Here is a 27082-nt window from a genome sequence, read left to right on the forward strand (position 1 = left end):
GTGTGTGAGGTATGTGTGAGGTGTGAGGTGTGTGTGAGGTATGTGTGGTGTACATGCGGTGTAAGTGTGAGAAATGGAGGCACGAAGAGCACAACCTCCAGCCCAAGGAGAGAGCCGAGAGAAAGTGCAACCTCAAGCCTTGAAATTTGCCTGTCAGCTTGTACCCCAAAAAGCTGCCTGTATGTTTTCTTATGAGCCCTCCAGATATCCCTGCTTCCAGTTGAGAACCCCAATCCTGTGTTGAGGCTGCACCCCAGCAGTAATGTAAATATATGTGTTTTCCAATGGTCTTAGGGGATCCCTGTGGAACAGTCATTCAACCTCCAGGTTGAGAACCAATATGCTAAGTAGTTAAAAACGACTTTGAACTCCTGAACTTCCTGCCTTCTCCTCCTGAATGCTGGGATTACATACATGCACCACCACACCTGGCCCAAAAGACTTTATACTTGCCAATGATCAGGAAGAGAATACTTTTATTAATGTTTAAAAGAAGACAGTCACTTTTGGAGACTACAACTTGCTTAGGAGTCTTTTGGTATGTGAGGTTGAAATTATTTACTATCTGTCCTGGTTCCTTACAGAAAAAAAAAAAAGCTTATCAGTATCAATCTGATCAACACAATCTAGAATCTGGAAATACTCTAGGTTAGTAGGTGAAATCCAGGAACTCAAAGAACTGATTAAAGCAAAACATCAATAAGGCACACATGAACCCCACTCTGGGCTAAGGGCATTAGTGATTCTGAGACTCACTAGGTAGCAGACTGCAAAGATTCTGGCTGCTTAACAGTCAGTCCTTCCACTCTTCCTTACTGTGGCTCAGAATCCACTCTGCATAAACTTCAATGGCTTTCTCACTCCTTGCCCCACCTATACAATTAGCTGTATGTATTTTTTTAAGAAATAAACACACATACAATTTCCACGGACACCCCACACACATCATCCATTCTAATGTCCTTTGTTTCCATACAGATATTTTTACTTGCTCCACTATACTTGTGCGTGCTGCAACACATGTAAAGGTAGAAAGGAAGAACCTACAATAAAACAGCCCCCTGATCTCCACATTCATGCTATGGCATGGGAATTCACACACACACACACACACACACACACACACACACACACACAAATTATAAAATAATAAAAAACAAAAGACAGTTTATATTTAAATCTATATGTAAATAAGAAGTCTGGTGTAGCCCTCACTGTTCTGATTTGAGCGACAGCACCATTTACCAAGGGAAGAATGCGAGTATGGGGGAGTAGTAACGCTGTTAGAGGGATGAACAAGCCATGTCTTCAAGCTGGACATGGTGGGTGGCAGATGCTATGGAACACCAAGGGGACCAACCCAGCAGACACTGATTGACCATGAATGGCCTAAGTATCAAAACTGAAAGGTGTCTAGAGATACTTGGATTTGAGTCTCAACAACAAAGCAGCAGGTATTGAAGTTGCTCAAGGACTGAGGAAGGAGTGAGAGTGGAGGAGCACTGGGAAGCGCTTACAAGCATCTGCACAAGAGGCAATGAGGCCGTGTTAGCGCTGGAGTGGCTGAGAGACAGAGGAAGTATTGTCACTGATGGTGAGTTATGAGAGAGACGTGGTGGTGAAGAAAGGGTCATCGTGTCACATCAAACCACAGAAATGTCAGTAGAGCTACAGAATTGTCGCCCACTCACAGAGCCTCACTTGAGGTACAGCTGAGCTGTGGGAGTGTCTATTCTGAGGATGAGATTGGTACTGATACTGTATGAATCACATCATACTTGGTGTGTTTTTGTTCTAGCCCTGGGCAATATTGAGTGTGAAGCATGGTTTGGAAGAGGGATGAAGCTCTTACAAAAGGAGAACAACAAACAGGACAGCAACATTGTAGAGAAAGAAGAACACCAAAGCAATGAGGAAGGAGGCTGCAGGGTAAAATGGTGTGCATTCATTTAGCCAGAGTGCCAAGGAACCCGAGAACAGAGTGGGCCCTGCTCAAGAGTCTCAGCACAGTGTGCTGTTCACTCAGCACTGTGTCGCCAAACAGCTTCGTCTTGGAAACAGCATTATGAGGCATTCCTCTACAAGAAAGCAAGCCAGAATTGATGCTACAACTTAAGTGGTCTAGCATCTCCAACTAAGGAGTGTGCTTCCCATATAAGATTATTAACTTCAACCTTGGCACCCAAGAGACACCCAAGGATGTTGCTTTCTCTGTTGATTCTGACTCTGTGCTGTGTAATACATTATGGGGTTACATTTCTGTTGTCAGGTATAGTTCCCTCTCACAACAGGGCCAGGACAGGTGGAGTTCACTGTACGTGCAAAAGTGATCCGGGTAAGCTATTATCTAGGGATCACCATCCCTGACCTTCAGAAGGTTTGGTCAGCTTAAAATGGGGAGGGATACATACAGCCCAACAAACATTATAAGGAATGAACATATTCTTATTCTTAATTCTTAAAATCCTTATAAGGTGGCACCTGAGAGAGCATCAGGGATGGAGACAGAGTGGGGATGAGAAGAGAAACTATCACATGACAACTGAATGAACTGGGAACTGGAAAAGGAAAGAAACTGGAAGTTAGCAGGCACGCTTAAATCCCATTGATGCAGCAGAGGAACCAGGGACAAACACACAGAAGAGGCACTTCATTTGTTTTGATATAAGAACAACTTTCTAACTATCTAATCCTCTCCAAAATGGACCAGAATATCTTTCAGTCAACAGACTCTTCAGCCTGGAAAACACCAGATCCAATCTGCAGAAACATTACTTTTAATGGAAACACTTCATTCCTTGACCTCCTGTCTCCATCTGGAAACTGTGCTCTCTCTCTCTGTCTCTCTCTGTCTCTCTCTGTCTCTCTCTCTCTCTCTCTCTCTCTCTCGCCCTAACCCCTCCCAACAAAAGGAGTGCACCTGATTAGACAGTTTGGGACACAGGATTAGATAGCAGGAGGCCAACTCAGGTACTGTTCCATGCTGTTCTGGGTCTGAATGCAGGATGAATGTGTCTGTTCTGCTCTGGGGAAGTCTGCAAGGGTTCCACTGTTCAGGGCCTAAGGGGTGAGAGGTCTGATTTGTGAACTTGATAAGAATAAAGTCCTATCTGGGTCACTGGTCCTAAGACACCATCTCATCAACAAGATCTGAGCATTCTACTTCATATTTAGTTCCAAATGAAGATGAAGAGGAAGGTTCTGTAAAGATACTGTCCTGGCAGGGACGTTAGACATATAAGCCTAAAGTCTTTCTTTATGTGGAATCCTGTGACCTTCTACATTTTCAGCTAGTTCTGGGACTTTCTAACTTAATTATTTATTGTCATTTAAAATTCAGTGGTTCCAAAATTATATTCCTCTACTGCCTAATCAGTTTACTTATCAAATATTGCTGTATACTAGATTATGTCAAGCCTCACATCCTAGGAGATTGAAACACTTAAAATTCTGGAGTGCTAGCAGAGCTACAAATCAATATCATTGTCATTATAAGGATTGAAAAGGCCTCACTGTGGCTTCTGTGACCAAGGGAGAACATAGAGGAAAGGGCAAAGGTCAACATCTGAGGGCACAGTCAGGCAGCTCAGGTGACATAGGGTTAGGAGCAAGAAACAATGTATCATGAAGATAGAGAGCCAACTTCCAGAGAATAGAACTAGAAATTCTCAGAGCATAAAGGATTTAAAAATAAATAAATAAATAAACAAACAAACATTTCAAGAAAGGAGCATAATCCATCCAATAGGCAGTGAGCATCCAACCGTGATTTTCTTGAAGCAATCAAAGCTCTGTCTTAAAGCCCTGCCATCTGCGTGAAGGTGGGGCGCACACAGACTGGGAGACAGAACAGATTCTCAGCAAGCTCATTGGAAAAAATCACATCCAAGCTGGGTCTGAGGAGGACTAAGCCTGACACAGAAGCCGCAGAAGGGAGTCCTACACAGAGAGGTCATAGTGGGCAAAGCCATGCAGTCAGAGAATATGCCTTGAACTTGGATAGCAGAGTAACGCAGCAAAAAGGCAGCTAAAGGTTTCAGTGGGGAAGCAGAAGAATAGAGACTAGAGGCAGGAAGGTGCTAAAATAGAACAAAGCTCACAGAGCTATAAGAAACAAAATAGCTACTGCCACTGTGTAAGCCAATAAGGAGAGCAGGAGGCGACCTTTTGTGTTCTGAAGTGAAAACTTAAGGGGCTCTTCCAAAAGTCAGTTGCATTGGATGGTGTTTTGCTGAGGCAAAGACATGAAGGAGCGTTACGCTAAAGCAGACACAGGTGAAAGGATGTTCAGGACACGTGATGAAGGACTACTCACTAACAACACACATGTATGGGTCCTCCTTACATGGTGTAGTTGAGCTCCATTTGTCAGGACTTCATAGAAAGAAACACACGCAAAAACTTCTGGTGGTGTGCTGGCGACTCCTTATCACTTCCTCGGATTTGGACTGATTGGCAGAGTAGTGTCAGCTGAGACAAGATGTGCTGAAACAAGATCCGTAGAGGACACACGATGTTTGGAGGGAGTATAAAGTGGACTCAGACAGGAGCTTGGCTTGTTTACAGAGCTATGTAACATTTGTTAGTCTTGAGCCTTTGCTGATCTTCTCTTTGCTGAGAGAGGCACAGCTAAGAACGTCTCCTGGCATCCCTTCGGGTCCTTCCTGCTGACTCCGGCTGAGGCTGAGACCTAGGTAGTGCCACCACTGCTGATTCGTGTCTGCTACCCTGACTATAGCAAACCGGGCCGTTGGTGAAGTGTTCTCGAGTAGATGGAGCTGTGACCTTCTGATTTCCTGATAAGGATGGGAATTGCTCTAAAGAACCATTTCTAAACAGGTCCCCTTCCCCCATAGCCTTTCTTTTCCACTACCTCTGGTGGGTGATGGGCTACAAGGGAGGTTAAAATGTTTAAGAACATTAAAAGTAGGCTTTGACAAAACTAGAGTTACAATGTTTTATTTATTTCATTTAAAGGGGTGCATGTGTGGAGATCAAGGGACAAGTGGCAGGAGTCAGTTCACTCCTTCCACCATGCGGATCCTCCAAGATCTAACTCGGGCAGTGAGGCTGGTAGGCAAGTGCCTTTATCTACAGAGCCATCTTGCTGGCCTCTGTAGGTACTCTTCACCAGGGAATGACTGGGACAAATGTGGCATTTGAAGAAGGCTGGTGTGCAGATGAACAAGGTTGATGCTGAAAGACCAATCAAAGACTCTCAAAAATACCATCAAAAAAAAAAAGAAAGAAAGAAAAGAAAAAATAAATAAACAAACAAAAAAATACTAAAATTAAAAAAAAATACCATCAAGTAGGAGAATTCAGAGACAAACAGAAAGTGAGCTTAACAGATAAAAAGAGACACGCGGCTTGTCGTGAGCAGCATGGGAGAGAAGCCAAAGATCATTTCCAAATACTCAGTCAACAGAGAGGGCAATGATGCCACCCCTACAAACAGGATACACCAGCGAGCAAGCACTGGACAGGATACAGGAAAAAGGTAATGGTGCTTTCTGTTTTGGAAATCATGAGTTGGCTTGTGCCACTGGAACAGCCAGCTAGAGGCTGTTCAAAGCAGTCTTTGAGGGAGTCTATGGGCAGGTGGGAGGTGGTGTCAAGAAGTTTGACAACACATACAAGCTTGAGAAATTTGTTTGTTTGTTTGTTTGTTTAGGAAAGGAGTTGTTAAGAACTAGAAATTATCATCCTGAGTGAAGTAAGCCAATCACAAAAGAACACACATGGTATTCACTCACTGATTATTGGATATTAGCCCAGAACCTTGAAATGCCCAAGATGCAACTCACAGGCCACATGAAGCTCATAAAAAAGGAAGACCAAGTGGGGGTGATTCAGTTCTTCTTAGAAGGAGCAACAAAATACTCAAGGGAGCAAATATGGAGACAAAGTGAGGGACAGAAACTGAGGGAGGGGCCATTTGAAGATCTTTCCACCTGAGTATCCATCCCATGTGCAGTCACCAAAGGTAGATGCTGATGTGGAAGTCAGGAAGTGCATGCTGATAAGGGCCTGATATGGATGTCTCCTCAGAGGCCTTCAAGAGTCTGACATATTCAGAGGCAGATGCTCACAACTAGCCATTGAACTGATCATGAGGTTCTCAATGGAGGAGTTAGAGTGAGGACTGAAGGAGCTGAAAGGGTTTGTGGCACCATGAGGAGAGCAACAATACCAACCAATCACAGCTCCCAGGGTCCTAACCACCAGCCTGGGAGCACTTATGGAGGGATCCAGGGCTTCAGCTGAATATGTAAGAGTGGAGGGCCCTGCCGGGCACAGGTGGAAGAAGAGATCCTTGACCTCATGAAGGCTGGACGCCCCAGGGGGTGGGAATTTTGAGGGTGGGGAAGTGGGAGTGGGGGTATAGGTGGGGGTTACATCCACAGAGAAGAAGGAGGAGGGGTAAGGGGATGGGGGGTTCCCGGGTGGGTGGGGGATGGGGTAAGGGGATAACATATGAAATGTAAATAAAATATCCAATAAAAAAAAAAAGAAAGAAAGGAGTCAATTGAACACATTTATAGAACTGAAGGAATACACTCATAGGGAGAAGTACAAGCCGATGTACAAGAAGTACAAGTCCAGGAACTCCCTGAGAAGTAGCGTTGGCAATCCTACGTTGGCAGTGCAGTCAAAGAATTATCTTCTGAACATAAAGCAGACTTGGGAGTTAACTGCTCCACTGCAGATCACAAGGCAGCTGAGACAGAAAACTAAACTGCTAAAGTGAACAAGTCTCCATCATCCACTTAAATGTAACACTGTGTTGCTGCGGTGAAAACATCGTGACCGAAACTCAAGATGGGGAGGAAGTCAGGACAGGAACTCAAGGAGGGGTGGAGCCTGGAGACAGGAGCTGATGCAGAAGCCACGGAGGGTGCTGCTTAAGGGCTTGCTTTCTTATAGAACCCAGGAGCTCGGGGGCCCTCCCACCTTGATCACTGAGAAAATGCCCTGCAGCTGGATCTCATGGAGACATTTCCTCAACTGAGGCTCCTTTCTCTCTGATGATTCTAACTTGTGTTAAGTTGACACCCAAACGCAGCCAGTACAGGTATGGAAAGAAAATCATTTAGCAAGGCTTCTTGGGGAAGTGAGTCAGGAACTGGTGGGAGTCAGGCCTGTAAGATCAATAAATTTGCTTTCTCCTGAGTAGGCCTTGCCTCAGCTTGCCCTTGGGCTGTATTGTCAGGTCCCAGTCAGCCTCATTCATCCTTCTGTTCTACGTGTCACCTGGCCTGGAAGTCTTGCTACACTTTGTCCCCTACCCAGGTCCTTTTCGTTCCCACTGCCACTGCTCTCATGCTATTTCTTAGAGAGAGCCCCTACCTCCAGACTTCATCCACCTCCCTCTACAAGACAGGTGGGACTGTCTAGGTAGATGGCTTAGTTAGAGTTTTACTGCTGTGAAGAGACACCATGACCGAGGCAACTCTTATAAAGAAAAACATTTAATTGGTGCTGGCTTACAGTTTCAGAGGTTCAGTCCATTATCATCATGGCGGGAAGCATGGCAGCATGCGGGTAGATATGGTGCTGGAAGAGGAGCTCAGAGTTCTACAGCTTGATCTGAAGGCAGCAGAAGGGTCTCTTCCACACTTCATGGAGCTTGAGCACTAGGAGACCTCAAAGCCCACCCACACAGTGACACACTTCCTCCAACAAGGCCACATCTCCTAATAACGCCACTTCCCATGCGCCAAGCATATTGAAACCACCACAGTTGACTAGCCAAAATCTGTGAATTACAGGTTTAGCAGAGACCCTGCCTCAATTAATAGTGATCAAGGAAGACACCCATATCAACTTCAGGCCTATGCATGCAGACACACACACAAACACAGACACACAAACACACACCACATGTATGGACATACATCCAAATGCACACAGAAAATACAACACATATGTATTTACACATGGGTGAACAAACATATACACACGCACATACGACATGCACATATTAAAAAAAAATAATTCTCTATGGCATGCTTTGTGTGTGTGTTGATTTATTTGCTATTTGATTCGTCTTAAAGGATAAATGTATAAGAATAAAGCTATTATTTATTTAATCCGCTGGATTTTTTTTCTCAGTATCCAAAAGAGAGGCCTGTGTACTATATGCATGCTTAGATAGATACTGAGTAAATGATTAAATCTTCATTGCTTGTGACACAGTCTCTTGGGTGCTAGGAATAAAGAAACAATAAATTTGGCCAGGCAGTGGTGGCACACACCTTTAATCTCAGCACTTGGGAGGCAGAGGCAGGTGGATTTCTGAGTTCAAGGCCAGCCTGGTCTACAGAGTGAGTTCCAGGACAGCCAGGGCTACACAGAGAAACCCTGTCTCGAAAAACAAAAACAAAAACAAAAACCAAACAAACAAAAAAAAACAATAAATTTAAAAAAACAAAAAAAAGTGACACCAGATTCCAAAGAGCACATGCTTTGGCAGGAGAAGCAGACAAGCAATCAGGAATATTTAAAACAATTAGAAACTGTTCATGATAACAGTTAGGTCTCAAATCTGGGACAAACTGCTAACTAAGGTACTTATTAACATATTAAAGCTGACGCTGGCTTTCAGGTTCTCCCAGTATCCTTCAGTCCCTACTTATAACAAGGTCTTTTGGGGAGGTGTACACTGACTCCCTACCCTAAACCTCTCCAGTCCAGAGACTGGGCTGCCCTTCCCCCAGGTCTCTTACCTACATAATCTAGCCATCTTGGCAATCCAGGTCATTTTGCCTCCACCCCCACCCCTCTTTTGGCCCAGGCTGCCCTTCTTGATCAGCCACATCCACCCCATCCCACACCCAACGTGGCCTGGCTCAGTCTGGCCATGTTCACCCTGGCTTCTCCCAGAAATCTCTGCCTCTGGCTATGGTATGTTCTCCCTCCATGTACAATAAACCTTCTCCCTGGCCCCGTAGGAGGAGTCATGTTTTATTTCTTTTTTTCACTTGTAACTATTCCCAAGAATACCAGGCCTCCACAGCACAGATGATTTCAGTGGTCCTGGTCAGGAGAAGCCTCGCTGACGGTGTCATGTAGCTGACAGATGAGAGAGCCCCAGCTAAGTTAAGGCTGTGGTAGAGGATAGCTCTGGGCAAGGATGAGCACACACATGAAGCCTCTGATCTGCTTTCTTCTGAATTCTCCTCTCCTTTCCTCCCAACATTCTCCTCTCCTGTACATCATGTTCCCATCGCAGATTTACAAGCACAGTCAGCTAGAAGTGATCCCAGACACCACCCAGACCACACTCACTTCATAGCGGGAAATACAAGTGTGTACTCTTTGCTGGGACTTTTCAAACTTGGGACTGAGAAGTCAGTGATCTAAGAGAACCAGCAGAGCCATTTGAAGTCCAGTCTTTCTGACTTTCCACCTAATGGCTTCAAGTCAGCAATTAGCTCAACATGTTAGTAACAGTAACAGAGTTTACCATGTCGGGCATGCTCCAACACTTCTTGAATACTAACGCCTTACAAGAGCAGATACAGAGTATCAGCCTGCTTGTCCACCACCACCTTCATTCCATCCTCCCTTTCCAAAAGAGATAGCTTAGAAATAAAGATTAGCAGCCCAGGGCCACACACCCAAGGACACAGCCACCCAACTGCAGGACACAGCTTTTCAATCCCCACCCCGCTGCCTCCCTCTCTGTGGTTTTTCATCTCTCATAAGACACATCACTTCTGCAAACGTGGTTCCTGATGAAGTTAATGGAGCCATGGAACTCATGAAAACTTTAAAGTCTCCTGTAAACTCTTGGTTTTTTGTTTGTTTTGCTTTGTTTTTTGGAGACAGGGTTTCTCTGTATAGCCCTGGCTGTCCTGGAACTCACTCTGTAGACCAGGCTAGCCTCAAAGTCAGAAATCTGCATGCCTCTGCCTCCCAAGTGCTGGGATAAAAGGCGTGCGCCACCACTGCCTGGCTCCTGTAAACTGTTAAATTGCATCACTGACGGAGGCTGAAGTAATGACAGTGAGATCACAGGGCTCCGACCAAAACAAGCTATTCCTAAAAGCAATCCAGAAGTGTTTTGTATCACTGGCTTTTCTCATCCACACCGAAATTCGAGCCAACAAACACATAGTTCCTTGACAGAGCAACTCGGTTTGGAAACTAATTTGGAGCCAGTTAGGTACAGAGCCATGGAACCTGTAGTCACTTTCTGCTTGGTTGGTTAAGGTCAGACTGACCCATGGGGTTATCAAAACATGGATTGGAACACACTCTTTTGATTTTACAATTCCAAGTAATTTAACCCAGCAAGCCCAAACCATCTGGTTCTTCCACAGTCTGGTGATGCTTTAATAGCTATCCGGGACTGAGAGAATTTTTTCTGAAGGTGATTCTATAACTTTTCTTTTGCAAGTCTACATGCTTTAGTCTTTTTGCACACAAAAAGTCACAGCTAAGATGAAGGGTAGGCACAAGGCAAGGTTTACATTGTTAGCTAGCCGAGAAACTGCATTGCTTAGCTATGTTAACCAAACTCTAAATTCATCAACATAAGGCTTTTCTCCATGCTGTGTGCCAAAATGCTTGCATTTCATGGAAAGTGGTCCCTGCCAACCCTCCCACTAGCTCTGAGTTTGGCTAGCAGTTTAACTGATCGTATATGAGCCCCACCATCTGTCAAAGTAGCAGCATTCCTTATGAGCGAAAATGATACCTAGGAAATGATGCAGAACAGAACCTGACTTGCTTTCACTAGACCTAAAAACTGCATATTTCCCAGATAAATTCAAATTGTATTTCCCAAATTACTATTCTCAACTTTTCCTCCAAAATATTAAGCAGTCTGTATGCATATATCTGAATTCATTTTAAAACTAACACATTCCAAAATTAAGGCTTAACTCAATGGTTTTTTTTGTTCAAGTTCCCAAGAACGTCAAGTTTCATACTATTTTTTTTAACAACTTTAAGGTCTTTTTGTTTTGTTTAATTTTTGTTTTAATAGGCTAACCTGGAAATTTACTATGTAGAAGAGGCTGGCCTCAAACTCAGAGATCTGTCTGCCTCCAACTCTGAGGATCAAAACTATGTGACACCATACCCAACTAATAAATGATTTAAAAGGTAACTTTGCAACCCTATTCATTGAATAACATTAGCAAGCCCAGATGTTCAATATATTAGTGTCAAAAATTCATTCTCAACTTTCCACTATTATGTAAATCTACCCTCATATTACCTGCCATTTTAATGCACGTCCAATGAATAATCTACTTCATTGGAAAATTTTGAGACTATCTCTAAAATTACATCACACTTAGTGTTGTTTTAAGATTTAGAAGCCTTAAATTATCCTTGTGGGGATTTAGTAACTTTTTAAGTTAGCATAAAGTTGAGAGTTTTCATTATAACATATTTCAGTATATTTTCATACATATACATCATTACACATTTTTTTCTTTGTTTGTATCTGTCTTAACAATTTCACTTTTATTTTTATGCATGTGTGGTGGTTTCAATAGGAATGACCCCCAGAGGCTCATGTATTTGAATGCTTGGTCATTTGGGAGTAGCACTATTAGGAGGAGTGACCTTGTTGGAGTGGGTGTGACCTTGTTGAAGGAAGAGTGTCACTTGAGGTGGGCTTTGGGGTTTCAGATGCTCAAGTCAGACTCAGTGTCTCTTTTTTCCTACCACCTGCTAATCCAGATGTACTCACTGGTACCATGTCTTCCTGTGTGCAATCATCCTTCCCACCATGACAATAATGGAATAAACCTCTGAAACCTATAAACAGGCTCAAATTAAGAGTCACCACAGTCATGCTGTCTCTTCACAGCAACAGAACACTTAACAGTGTGTGTGTGTGTGTGTGTGTGTATGCATGTGGACATGCAGGTGCCCAAGGAGGACTGTAACTCCAGCTGGGGTGGGCACTTACACATGGACACACATACACATGACACCTGACCCCCTCTTCTGGCCTCCATATGTACCTGTCACTCGTGGAATACACTCATACAGAAATACACACGCATAAACAATGTTTAAAAGATGGACAATGCATTGAAAAGAAAACAATCAACAGTAAAGCATCAACCTCCAGAATGAGAAAAATATTTGCCTCATCCATCTGACAGAAAGTTGGTATGTGAACTATAAAAGGATACTCCCGACAAAATTAACAAAGAACAAGTAATCTAGTTTTTAAATGGACATATGATCTGAGTAAGTTCCCCTCAAGAGAAGAAATGCAGACAGATAAAACTATCTGAAAAGTGTTCAGTTGCCATCAGTCATCAGGAAAGTACAAATAAGGAGCACCATGCGATGACACTGTCTTGCCCTACTGTCACGCTATCCGTACGCCATCTTACCCTACTGTCATGCCATCCGTACACCATCTTACCCTACTGTCACGCCATCCTATATACACCATCTCCTGCTGAGAATATAGAGAAAGGGCGCTCTCGAACACTGCTGGCAGGTGTGTAAACCAGTCCAGTCACAATGAGGACAGTGTGGCAGTTCCTCATAAAAACAGAGTTACCAGGGCTGCAGAGATTGCTCAGTGAAAAGGAACACAGAGACTCAAGGTTCGAGTCGCACGACCAACATGGTGGCTCTCAAGTATCTGTAACTCCAGCTCCAGGGGATTCAGTGCCCTCTTCTAAACTCTGTGGGCACAAGGCATGTGCACTGTACACATACATACATGCAGGCTAAATACTAGTACCCATAAAAATAAAATAAATCTAGAAACATTTTTTTAAATAAAACTACCATGTGATCCCACTATAACACTTTTGAGTACATATTCAAATGAAATGAAACAACAAAAGGGATTCCTGTACTTCTGTGCTTATTGTGGTACTACTCACATAGGTGAAGATATAGCACAGCCTAGGTGATCATTGACAGATGAATAGATAAAGAAAAGTGTTATAGATATACACTAGAGTATTATTCAGCCATGAAGAAGAATAAAATCCTCTTGTCTACAACAAAATAGACAAAACCGTAGTACATCGTGTTAAGTTACATACACCAGACACAGAAAGACAGATACGGCAAGTTTTCTCATGCTATAGTTTTAAAATAGCTTAAAATTAATCTAAAAGAAGAATTCTAAGCACTAGACATATGTGGGATATATGGGAGGTTAGATTTGACCAACACCCCAAAATCTATATCATCCATAAATGGTTAGGATGCATGAAAGTGCCAGTCCTGCTGCAGGATCTCCATGACACAGGGCGACAACAGGATAACCAGAGGCACAGTGAAGATCCAGTATTGATGGTGTCACAGAAGCCAGAGACTTCAAACCAAACCAGTGACTCATTGCAATGAACATCTGCAAGTGAAGATGTGTGGACAGAGGGGTGCACTGTGGGACACACTGGGACACACTACAGCTTCCACGATGACATTTTTCCCTATGCTTTGTTTTGGAGTTTTGGGGTGTGTGTGTGTGTGTGTGTGTGTGTGCGTGCGTGTGTATTTTATTTGGGGGGAAAAGGTACAAGGGAGTATATGAGGGAACAGGGAGATGAGAAGGATTGGGGTGCATGATATGAAACTCACAAAGAATCAATAAAAAGCTTAAAAAAATAAGCTGGCTCTAGGTATAAACTCAAGTGTGTGAAGAGTAGGTATCTGTTCAGGGATGCAGCCTACCACCACGTTTTGGAGCCAGAGAATGGTAGGGAAGTGGTCCCCAAGGAAGGGGAGCCCAAAGTGGATCCAAATAGGAAGGTGAACTGAGAAAGAGGGATCTATCGTGGAGCCCAAGGCGTTGGAGGCCAGGAAGAGCACAGCTGCCCAAACCAAACCCTGTGCTTCAGAGAGGATGGAAAGAAAGCAGCACAAGACAGTCAGCTCTGTGCGTTCTAATGAAAAAAACACAGCAGGCATTATTAACTCATGAGGAAACAGAAAACAAGCCAAATTTCAGAGATTCTCTATAATAAAACTTGCCCAAATGTCATTCCAAGGGCCCCAAAAGGGATGTGAGAAGCTCCCAGGACTCAATGGGGATTACCTTAGCCAAAATGTCCAACAGTGGAGAGATGGAACCTCAAGAGACCACCTCAAGGGCCCCAAAATTACAGACTATAGAACTGTTCTGGGCTGAAGGAAATCAAGGAGACATGACAACCACCTGCACCACACAATCTGGACTTGTCTTAGTTGCTAGAACATAATTGGGGCAACCAAGAAAATGGAGCTAAGTCTGAGGACCTCGATGGCTGACTAAGAGAATGCCTGGCTCCCATTCTCCAGGAAAAACAACCCTTTGTCTGCACCTGAAACTTTTCTCTAAGTCTTAGATGATCATAAGTAAAAATGTCTCAGAGAGTGATAATGTTTAAAGCAAACACAATTTTAAAATTGTAACGCTATTCATATATAGAAGCAGACCTATTTCAACAAACTAAAACCACAGGAGGGAGAAGGAAAGCATGCTTATGTTACAGGCAAAGGGGAATGAGTGCATTGGCAGCTCATCTGTGATATCCTAGAACAAGTAACGTAAACCTTAGAGTGGTCCCCGGTAAACAAGAAAATTTTAGCAAAAACATCATGGGAAAAAACAGCTATGTCTGTGTCAACAGGATGATATCACTCAGAAAAACACATGAGAAAGACATGACACAGAGAAACTATTAGGGCGAGAGTGACAGACTTCATTACCTAAAGCTTTAAATTCTCTAACATCAAAATACTCTAGAGGCAAAAGAAATAATGTTAAGTGCGATGGAGGGAAATATTCAACTATATTCTAGATGAAAGTTAATATTGCCAAAGATATATATATATAAAGAACTGTAACAAACAAGTATGAACTACAATAGAAAGACAGAACATGAGCAGATAATTTGCAAAGGAAGAAATTATAAGCAAACATACTTACCCTAACTCCAAGCTATACACAAATTGTAAGAACACTATTCAACAAACTCCTACAAACCTGGAGTATTGCTTGTTCCGGTAGCACCGAAATGTCAAATACTATTCGCCCATCCAAAACAGTGATGTCAGATAAGCTTCCCTCAAGGTTAATCAGTTTTTCATCCACTTTGGATTTTAACTTGAACTTCCATTTTTTCAACTGAAGCTCATGTTTTGTAATCTGTAATGAAAATAATTTATGAATTCCATGGAATTGTCCTAAGGGTCAAAGACAATGGTCCTTAGAAAGTGCAATACTTGACATAACATTAGCACCTCCTACACGCTGTTGATTGCCATTATTACCTAACTGATAATTTTTACATGTGAACATATAAAACTCCCTGGGCCATGTCAGCTTTTATAGACCACTTCTACTAATTGTCATACATATTGGCACAGGGCACCCCTGAAAGATCTGGTGTCATCTCCTCTTTTAGAGAGAACTGTTGGCCCCAAAGAGGAGACCCAAGCAGTGGAAGCCCTAGCATTTAGAGACACTGAAGGAATGTGCTAGTGAGGAGATAGCCAAAAGAGGGAAGTCAGAGAACACACGGTAGAGCCCTGTCTGACTTACCATTGTGGCAAATCACATTTTAACTGACACATTTCCTCAAGACTATGTAACAAGAAAATGCTTCTATGGGTTGGTGAGTAGTTTATACACACCTCTCCCAAACTCACATATACAATTTTAGATATTTATAGAAGAATCTAAGGACAGACATATTGGAAAGCCAGGATACATAGCTATCATCTGCCTCTGTTCCCAGCACATACCTGTTACTCTTGCTTTACAATTTCAGAATAACTGTCCACCAATAAATTGTATAGCTGGGGGCGGGAATTAATTCCTAAGCATTCAGTTAACTACAATATATAAAGGATAATAATATATTGCTAATATTAGCAACCAGAGCATGTCAAATATCAGGCTTAAGAGAACCCCATTTTTTCTCAGAGACAAACAGTATAGATAAGGAAAGAACGATGGTTATGTGCTGTCGACTAGTCCTCTGTTAGACCATCAATCATCAAGCAAAGGGTAATGATCACAACACTATCTTAGTACACAAAGTGACTGCAAGCATGGCATTAGCAGATACAGTGGAACCCAAAGCAGACATATCTTGCTGGCAATGTTGAAATAGCTGTCTACAACGCCTATCCTTTTCCTATTCCCACTCCTCACCTCTCCCATCTCTCTCTTTGATATTGCAGACAGTTCTAAGTCCTCGGGGACATAGTTTTATGGGCACCCTGGATCCTTCAGACTGTAATAATACTTGGACCCTGAGCACTGACACCCAGCCCTTATGTCCAAATATTTACAATTCCTCAATCCTCTGTGGCACTCAGGTTTGCCACTGCCTACCCGCTAGGTAGTCTGGGACTTGTACCCTGATGTTCCTTTTTCCAAACTTAGGAGTGGTACCTGGCGAGGAACCCTTGCCAGTTCCCATCACAGGGTTTAGAGTGGCACGGTAGGATGAACAAGAGGTTGAGCTCCTACCCTTTCTTCATGTCCTGGGTCTAACTGGTGACGTCACCACTGGTATGCTGGGATTGATCACTTCTCTGGCTATTTACCCATCTAGGATCTCCAACAGGTGACTCAGACCATCCTTACCTTCTAGAGTCAAATAGACTCATTGGCCACTATAGTGCTACAAAATCAGTAAAGATTGGATTTACTAACAGCCGAGAGAGGTGGTCTTTGGCTTTTCCTCTAGGAGGAATGCTTCTTCTATGTCAGCAGTCGGGTATAGTAAAAGATTAGACAACTCCAGACCGAACTTCAAAAACAGCTCAATTTTTCTGGCCAATGGCTCTTTGACAGCCCAGTATAGAACTGGATATTACCCTTCTTAAATGCTGCTTCTCCTCTTTTTCTTAATCCTATTAATTGTACCCTACTTTATAAACTCCCTTATTGTCTAGATTTCTTCAGCAACAGATAGATCTGAAAGATTTCTAACTAGACTTTTTAATCAGCTGCTTCTACAGGATTCCCTACCCCTAGCTATTGAGGGTGGTTGACCCCGATAACACCCAGCCTGAGACGGTCAAGTTGGCCCAAAGGACTTCTTCACTCACACTCAGCAGGAAGTAGTACACATGAGGCCAGGCCCCTCCCCTGAGGAACTCCAAGGCCACGTTCCACCCACAAAACACTCTCACTGCCCTAATGCCCAGACCCAGTTCTCCCCACGGAGTAAAAAGTTCATGCTCTAGACTTGAAATCCCACCAATCCCCACCCTGGAAAGTGTCTCCCACCCACCCCAAGAAACCCTATACAAACCCTGACTTCTGCCCAGTTCTTGATGCTTCTCACCTGAGCAGAGGCAGCCACCCTCCTAGGTTCTTACCTCCCAATAACTCCCTTGTGTGAGGTTTGTTGAGCAGAGTGACTCTGTGGTATTCCTTGGCTCCCAAATTCCAGGATACTTTTCCCCTGAGAACTGTAACACTTATAATCTTTATCAATATACTTGAACAAACTATTGAAATGATTTTTTTCCTTCTCTAAGACAAATAGCATCTAACATCGTACCAAGTCATCCTCTCTTGTTTTACTCTTGTGCCTGGCTCTCTCCTTCCATTTTGCTAGGATAATTCTTTGTCTTTGCATATAGAACAAATGTCGTAACCGAAGCAGAGTAGCTGCAGGAAAGGAGCATCACATGCAGTTAAAGCTATTTCCAAAAACACTGGGAACTAATGTATCTAAGAGTTTGTGCTTCATTTTAATCACATTAAAACTAATTACTTTTGACAGCATTAGATGGTGCTCTAGGGATTTTTAAATATGTAAATATCCCCTTTCCCTTTGAAATTTAGATATAATAAACATATATAAACAAATATACATATATTATTTCTTTTTTCAAGAAACAAATTAACCTTTTACAAAACTCATAGTTCTAAGCATTTCATAGAAACACAATCGCCAGGTAGTATTCAGATCCAATGCCTTTGAATTATAAGTTCTAGATCAAATAGATTGCCTGATACATGTTAATCAATGATCCAGAACTCAAACACATGAGCCAGGAAAAACAGACTTGAGAGTAGGCAAGCTCCTCATCTGCACCTGACTGTACCTGGTTACACCTGGCTGCATCTGGTTATACATGGTTGCACCTGGTTACACCTGGCTATACTGGTTATACCTGGCTGCATCAGACTGCTGGTGTCACCAGGCTGCACTGGTTACACCAGGCTGTATCAGACTGCACCTGGTTACACCTGGCTGCACTGGCTCCACTAGATACATCTGGCTGCACCTGGCTACACTGGCTACACCTGACTGCACTGGTTACACCTGGCTGCACTGGCTACACCTGGCTGTACTGGTTACACCTGGCTGCACTGGCTACACCTGGCTGCACTGGTTATACCTGGCTGCACTGGCTATACCTTGCTGCACTGGTTACACCTGGCTGCATTGGCTACACCTGGCTGCAATGGCTGCACTGGCTCGACCTGGTTGCACCTGACTGCATCTGACTGCACCTGACTGGACTTGGCTGCAGATTTTCCTGTTTTCTCTCAGAAGCTGAGGTTCAGAGTTTGTTTTGGCTTTTTGTTTTACTTCACCTTCCAACTAAAAATGGGCATCTGAATTGCGCATGAATACCTCTGAAATTTAAAATTTGACAATGTTGTTTTTCATTTGAATATTGTGCAAACAGAACAAAACACAGCAGCTAACAGTGTTCAGCATCACAGGTGAAAATTTAAAGCCATTTTTGTTTGTTTGTTTGCTTGTTTGCTTGTTTGCTTGTTTGCTTGCTTGCTTGCTTGTTCATTTTTTAGTGTACCTGCCAATGGGCTAGAACCTCACTAAACATCATAATTTTGTCCTAAAATCTAAGCTCTTTGAGAAGCCAGAACACTACTAGTTTAGGTTAGGCTGTTGTTACCAGCTGGGACGTGAATGTGCATTTACCTGCTGAATTCTCATTACTTCTGCTCATTTTCATTTAAATGCTTTTTACTTGAGTTGTCACCTATCAAAATTATATTTCTATACATGTAAATGCTAAGGTCAACTTCAGCTTGTATCACTTAAATTGTAATGAGTATAAAGTTAAAACATTCTGGAAGGAATGAGCGTGCTACTTTTCTTTCAATACCTCATTTTTATATCACTTAATATTACTAGGTTATATATCTTCTAAACCAGATTAGAATATTTCTTAGACATTCAAGACATTGCATGATACATGTATATAATAAAATATTTAAATATTATAAATATGCCACTATTTGTTCATTTTAATGGTAATACTTTGAGAATCATAGTTTAGGCTTACTACTAGAAAATTTTGACATTAATCAAACAAAACTTTAGGATTTTATCATTGAGAGTTAAGAGAGGTAAATGTGCTGTGACTTGAGGGTAGAGCAGGGGGAATGGTGTCAACGAAGTATCACCATGAAAATGCAACTTAGGTCTTGTTAACAGATTACATATCTCTGGGGTTTTATTTTCAATGTATAAAAAATGTATGGATGCTTTGCCTGCATGTAAGACTGTGGAGCTTGTGTGTGCCTGGTACCCATGGAAGTCAGAAAGAGTATCAGATCTCCTGTCCTTGAAGTTACAGGCAGTTGTGAGCTGTCATATGGGTGCTAAGAATTGAGCCCAAGTCCTCTGGAAGAGCACCGAGGGCTCTTAACTGGCTGAGCCATCTCTCCTGCCCAAAAAGACAATTTAAATTACAAACAGGAATATAAATCTTGTCAGCATAAATCTAATATATAAGTTACAAATCTTTGATTGGTTGTGGTGAGTTAGGGCGGCCAAAGATGACACAGGGCATACACAAGTAGACAAGGGGGAAAGCCCCAAGTGTGTGAACCACAAAAAAGAAACAGGTGGGGTTAAGGAAAAAGAGAGCAGAGAGAAGGGACAAAGGAAATCAAGGCCCCATGTGGTCCCACCTAATGAGGCAAAGCAGAGAAGAGATGGTGCCAAAGAGAAGGGAAAGGCCTGGAATAGAAGAGTGTCAGAACAAGGGAGCAGGAAGCCACACGATGGACGAGTAGTGCTGAGAGACAAGAACCCAGAAGGACAGAAAAGACAAGAGGTTGGTCCAGGGCATCCAGACTCTCTAATGAGCTTACAGGTCACTCAAGATTTTGAAGAGAGTCATTTTCTACTATGATCACCTGGTGACAAGCTAGCCAGTTAATCAGTCCTTAACCCTTCATTGGGTTTATGATAAAAAAAAAAAAAAACTTTCAGAGTTCACTTTGAGGCAGAGACAGACCGCACAGCTCTAAAGGAAATGATTCCAGCTGGCTCTGGTGACTCACACCTGTAATCTCAGAATGCCAGGGCTGAAGCAGGAGGATTGTCCTAGGCCATCCTACGCTACACAGTAAGACCTTGTACCAAGGGCAAGAGTGATCAACCAACTTTTCTCATTTGGCACAGTCAGAGGTATGGTTTAGTATCCAGAAAGCTGTAACTGAAAGGCTGGAGTCCTCTGGCCCCGCTAAGATTCCATGTGCGCTGTCCATGCATCACAGAGAAAACTGTTTTTCTTTAAGCTTTTTCACATGGACATCAAAGGAAATGTGTATAAGGAACACAGACTTTCTGTGTCAATGTTGGTTTCTAATGAGTATATATACTAGTGGCTCTGTGTTGTGCATAAGAACTGGAAGTAGTTGGCCCTGGTGGTACAGGTTTGTGATCTCAGCTACTGGCAAGTATTCAGCAAGTTCAAGGCCCACCTGGACAGCCTAGCAACACTTTGTCTCAAACTTAAAAACAAAAGGGAGTCTGTGGGTAAAGCCCTGTGGAAGAGTGCTCGGAGTCTGTGGGTAAAGCCCTGTGGAAGAGTGCTCACTTAGTATGTACAGAGCCCTAGGTTCAGTACCAGACCAAAAAGCCAACAGTAGATACTTGTTTATATATGCTTACGTGCATATGTGTGTGTATGCACATGTGATTTGATTTTAACGTAATTTATACTCCAATAAAATAAATCTAACAAAATCATTAGGTTTTGTTATTGTGTTTTGTTTTGCTTTGCTTTGCTTTGCTCTGTTATGACAAGGTCTTACTCTACAGCCCAGGCTGGCCTTAAATTCACTGCTCTGTCACAGTGTTCTGAGCGCTGGTAGGCATGTGCCACCACACCTAGCCTTACAGTTAGTACTTTTAATTGGTTCATTTAATAACAGTTCTCTAAACACTAAAGTAACCTATTCTCTAGGCATATTTTTAGCCATTAGTTTGTTGACCCATTGCATAATTAAATACCAACACTAATTGCTATGGCGTGAACATTTACTTATAAGTCTTTCTCTACTCATAACTGTGTAGGAGAACCAGCGATTAAAAATGAATTTTTGGCATCTAAAATTGTCATGAGCTATTGCTTTGTCCATTTTTTCAGCCATGATAGCCTCTTGATTTGCACGGGGTATTGCAATTTCTTTCCAACCACTGCAGGCAAAAGATACAGAACGACATTACATTACTTTCAAAATATTACTTTGAAACTAAGGTAATATAACAGTAAATAAATTAAGAGGAATAAGAAGTGAGATTACTTTTATCCCCTCAAAATCACAGCAAGAAAAAAAACTGTAAATTGGGGGTATGTCTTGAAGAATTCCTGATAGCTGAGGGGGAGAGTAAGATGCTATATGGCAGTCATATTTCTTTTTTAATAAAATAAACACATCTTGGTGTAACATTATTATCATAACTCCAATTTATGGAGAGAATCATCTTTAATGATGATTTCAAAAATATAAAAAGGCTGGGCAGTGGTGCCACACACCTTTAACCCAGCACTCTGGAGGCAGAGGCAGGTGGGTCTCTATGAGTCTATGAGGCTATCTCTATGAGGCTAATCTGGTCTACATAGTGAGTTTACATAGTGAAACTCTGTTTCGAAAAAAAAAAATGTAGAAAGGAATTTTGGTTCCCAAGCATATCCGACTCCAAGGATATTTGACATGTTCTATTTCAGAGAAGAGGTGATGTTACTAAGTATAAGCTCATCAAGTATATACAAAACAATAAATGCACTGGAAGCATGGGTGGCCAGGAGTGGGCTTTCCTCTGCATGGAGAATATCAGGGGTAAAGGAGCAAAGAAAAAGAAATAATATGTAAAAAACACATTCTTACCCGAAATGGGTCTTTACTAAATGTCCAGTGTAAAAGGTACATGCTTTTATCATCAACTCTGGAGTCACCTAAAATAAAGAAGCAATTAAACCACACATTAGAAATAAGTAGGACAAAGCTGAGTGGTGGTGGCACAGTGGCACACACCTTTAATCCCAGCACTGGGGAGGTGGAGATGGGGGTGGAGATCTCTGAGTTTGAGGTCATCCTGTCTATGTGGTAAGTTCCAGGCCACCCAGGACTACACTGGGAGACCCTGTCAAGAAAGAAAAGAGAGGTGGGAGAGAGGCCTCTGCAAGACTGTCAAGGAGATGGGACCAGAGCTGCCTCTGGGGAGAGGAGGGGAGGAATGAACACCATTTACAGATTTAGAAATTATACTATATGTATCTATCACCTATTTTTATTGAAATTGTATCTTTTTCATATATTTTCATAAATTCTTTGAAAACTCGATACATGTGTACAATGCCTTTTGACCTCACTCACTCTCTGCTTCTCCAAGACTCACCCCCATAACTCCCTCCCAACTCCATGTCTACCCCTTTTTATACACTGTTGAATCAAATTAGTTGTGCTGCTCATACATCATGGATGTGGAGCCAACCATTAGAGCATGGCCAGCCTACAAGGGACTACACCTCTAAAGAGAACTAACTCCTCCTCACTGATGTAAGGATGACCGGCTGGATCTTGCTCAGGTCTGATACAGGCAACCACAGCTGCTACGACTGCATGACTACACCAGATCTGTCTTGTGCAGGACACACTGTTTCATCCTGGCTCTTACAGTACCCTGCACCCCACTCCCCACTTTTCTGCAATGTTCCCTGAGTAGGGTCACACCTTTGAGTGATCTTGTTACATCTCACTTACTTTAGAATATTTCAAGGTAAACAATTATGGTATTGTTATTATCAGCTATGTTTATGAACATCTAATTGCAGAACTGAGGATATGGGTCAGTTGGTAGACTGCTGCCCCAACATATTCAAAGTTCTAGGTTCTAACCCCAGTGATACATGCCTGAAACCCCAACTCCTATGGTAGCACATGCCTGTAATCCCAGCACTCAGGAGGCAGAGGCAGGAGGATCAGAGGTTCAAGGTCATTCCCAGCTACAACAAAGGTTTAAAGCCAGTCTGAGTTACATGAGACCTTGACTCAAAAAGAAAAGAAAAGCAGTTGTAGTCTGTTAGTCAGTCAGGACTGGTTTTTACCTGTCAGTACTGTAAAATGATATTCTCTTCTTTAAAAACAAACAAACAAACAAACAAACAAAAACCATTCAACAATGCTTCACCCAATAGGACTAAGAAAATCATAAAATAAAATAAAATAAAATAAAATAAAATAAAATAAAAAGTTTAAGTTTGATGCCTTCTCAGGAGCTAGTAATTATCCAGTCTCATTTGTTTGTTTGTTTGTTTGTTTGTTTGGTTGGTTGGTTGGTTGGGTTGGATGGTGTTTTCCCCAGACAGGATCTCACTACATAACTCTGGCTGTCTTGTAGTTCACTGTGTAGAAGAGGCTGGTCTTGAACACACAGAGATCTATCTGCCTCTGCCTCCAAGTACCGGGTTTACAGGTGTGTGTCACTACACTGCCTACCTTTACCCAGTCTCAAAAGAAAAGCAATACTGTGACAGACAGCAGGGTTCAGGATTTGGTTACCAACATTCCTATGTAGAGCACAGGCCATTAAACCCTAGGATACTAAGGTTAATTTTATTTACATCTGTGAGACTATTTAAAGCCCATGTTTTTTTCCCCATTTTAATTTTAGGTTTTTGTTAGATGTTCTGGTGATAGCACGATTTTAAAAAGCTGTATATGAGCCGGGCAGTGGTGGCACACGCCTTTAATCCCAGCACTTGGGAGGCAGAGGCAGGCGGATTTCTGAGTTCGAGAGTTCGAGGCTAGCCTGGTCTACAAAGTGAGTTCTAGGACAGCCAGGGCCACACAGAGAAACCCTGTCTCAAAACAAAACAAAACAAAACAAAACAAAACAAAAAAAGCAAAACATAAAAAACAAAAAAGAACAAAAAAAAACAAAAAAAGCTGTATATGGGGCCTGTCGATGGTGGTCACCCCTTTAGTCACAACATTCTGGGAGGCAGAGGCAGGCAGATCTCTGTTCCAGCCCAGCCTGGTCTACAAAGCAATTCCAGAACAGCCAGGGCTACACAAAGAAATCCTATCTCAAAACAAAACAAAAGCTATATATGGCATATACAAAATTCAAATATAAATTTAAAAGATTCGATTTTAAAGCTGTATATATGAGTATCTCTTGGACATATTTAAGGAGGAAATTTATAGAAGACTATAGATAGACTTGTGCTGTGTGTCTATGTGTCTCTCTCTGTCTATCTGTCTATGATGAGTAGACTAAAAACTACTAAAATGGTTACCTAAAGGGGGAGGGATAGATTAGAAAGATATCAATATTAATTCTGTATTTTGTAGTGTTTCACATAACTGGAAAAGTATAATTATATCAAAGAGAAAAGTAGGTGACAATAACATTGAGTAATAAGTACTTCGGGTAACAAAAAAAGGGTATTACTTTCATTGAAACTACCTAGTAGGATACATCTCCTTGCAAAAAGAATTGTATAACGTCTCTAATGTGAATTCAGTATTCTTTAAAAGAAAATATTTCTTTTCATGTGTCTAAGTGTCTGCCTGAATGTATACCATGTAAGATTTTGGTGCATTTAGGAGCCAGAAGAGTGTGTCAGATCCCCTGGAACTAGAATTATAGACCTTTGTGAGTTGCCATGTTGGTGCTAAGAACCCAACCCATGTTCTATACAAGCTTAGCATTAATATGCAATCAAGCTGTTCCCTACAGGACATTCAATCATTCAAGCTGTCAACTCTGAGCAGTAATTCTGATCACTGGTGATTAACTTTTATGTTAAAACCCAAAGGACTTCTTTTTTTTTTTTTTTTAAGATTTATTTTACTTATGAGTACACTGTAGCTCTCTTCGAACTTACCAGAAGAGGGCATCAGAGCCCATTACAGATGGTTGCAAGCCATCATGTGGTTGCTGGGAACTGAACTCAGGACCTTTGGAAGAGCAGTCAGTGCTCTTAACTGCTGAGCCATCTCTCCAGCCCCCAAAAGACTTCTAATGACTCATGATGCATTAATTAAAAGTCAGTCAAGAGACCATGCGGGCCTCCCAAGTTGATAGAGTTTTAGCATACAAAGAGAAAGATGTGGGGAACTTGAGAGATAGCTCAGCACTTAGGAGCACTGTCTGATCCTGCAGAGGACTTTGGTTTGATTCCCAGCACCTACACATTCCACAGCAACTCTAGTTCCAGGAGATTCTGTGCTCTCTTCTGACCTCCTCATGAGATACCCAGTTACTCATACAGGCAAAACATTCATACATATAGAATCATTTTTTAAAAGGTTTATTATTTTAAAAAATTGGAAAAAGAACCTTAATGACATCAAGTTTCTACAGTAAATACAGAAAATCTAGCAACAAAAATGGCTGAAACAAAGAATGACAATGTAAAGTTGTTTACAAGACACTTATGATTCCCTTAATAGAAACAAGACAGGAGAACTGTTATCAATTACAGAAGAATTAGAATTCTGACTTGAACAGAACCTTAAGTAAGAAGACAATTTTTAGACTATTTGGGAAACTGGGAAATGGAATAAGTATGCCTGGATATAATTAGCACTAGGAGATATTCAACAATTGTTGCAATTATGTAAAACAATGGCACTGTTTCTGTCTTACTTTTCTTTTTTACAATTACTTTAATGGATACACACAAACAAAAAGCATATATATTACTGATACACTGAAATGATAAACATATCTCCTCAAACATTTACCACTTCTTCATGGTAGTAACTTCCAAAAGCCTTCTAGGTTTCTAAAATTATTGTTACATATTTACTTATTTATGGTGTATGTGTTCATGCCACAGCTCTTATGTGGAAGTCAAAGGGCAGCTTACATGAGTCAGAAATATTTTTCTACCATATAAACCCCAGGGATTGGTCTCAGTGCTGAGCCATCATGCCAGTGCTTCTAACTTTGTTAAATGCTTGGTACATTGTTACCTATAATCACTTCTACAGCTGACATATCTCACTCTGTCTAACTGTCACTGGGCCACTAATCATTCTTTCTCCATTGTTTTCTTCATCTTCCAGTCCCAATCTCCCAGGCCTCTGATAATGACCATTCTACTCTCAAATTATGATCAATATTTTTTTAGGTTCTATTATTAAGCTCATGAGATGCTGATCTTTCTGAGCCTGGCTGTTTTCCCTTAATGTTGTCTCCACATTTCTGGAAATCAGGAACTTACTGATGGTTGAATAGTATTCTGCTGTATGTACGCACTTTTTCTTTTCTTTTCTTTTTCTTTTTATTTTTTCGAGACAGGGTTTCTCTGTGTAGCCCCGGCTGTCCTGGAACTCACTCTGTAGACCAGGCTAGGCTCGAACTCAGAAACCCACCTGCCTCTGCCTCCCAAGTGCTGGGATTAAAGGTGTGTGCCACCACTGCCCGGCACACTTTTTCTTATTTTATTATTTCTACATCATCAAATAGAATGTTTCTACTCCTTGGCAGGCACACATGCCCATACACACACACACACTGGCTGGGCCTGATCACCTATTTCATCAATTTCACATGTGTACATGCATACTTATATAATACACATATACCTATGTATGTATGTATGTATGTATGTATGTATGTAAGTATGTATGTATGTTTGTAGGTATGTATGTATGTAGGTATGTATGTAGGTATGTATGTATGTATGTATTATGTATGTAGGTATGTATGTATGTAGGTATGTATGTACGTAGGTACGTAGGTATGTATGTAGGTATGTAGGTATGTATGTAGGTATGTATGTATGTATGCATGCATGCATGTATGTATGTATGCATGTATGTATGTATGCATGTATGTATGTATGTATG

The 27082-nt window shown here is 41.8% G+C and overlaps 1 protein-coding gene across 3 annotated transcripts in view; it reads right to left on the reverse strand.

Annotated features, from left to right (window-relative positions):
* Fbxl13 (F-box and leucine rich repeat protein 13) overlaps positions 1-27082 on the reverse strand; it is a 171630-nt gene that overhangs the window by 126042 nt on the left and 18506 nt on the right. For all 3 annotated transcript variants that reach the window (XM_028789166.1, XM_028789165.1, XM_028789167.1), the window contains exons 4-7: positions 22106-22173; positions 21259-21413; positions 17502-17611; positions 14966-15127 (exon numbers count right to left, since the gene is read on the reverse strand). In XM_028789166.1, the coding sequence (XP_028644999.1) occupies positions 14966-15127; positions 17502-17611; positions 21259-21413; positions 22106-22173 (495 nt within the window). The remainder of the gene's footprint in view (positions 1-14965; positions 15128-17501; positions 17612-21258; positions 21414-22105; positions 22174-27082) is intronic.

The sequence above is a fragment of the Grammomys surdaster genome, unplaced genomic scaffold (assembly GCF_004785775.1).
Source record: "Grammomys surdaster isolate TR1022 unplaced genomic scaffold, NIH_TR_1.0 125793, whole genome shotgun sequence".
NCBI classification, from domain to species: domain Eukaryota; kingdom Metazoa; phylum Chordata; class Mammalia; order Rodentia; family Muridae; genus Grammomys; species Grammomys surdaster.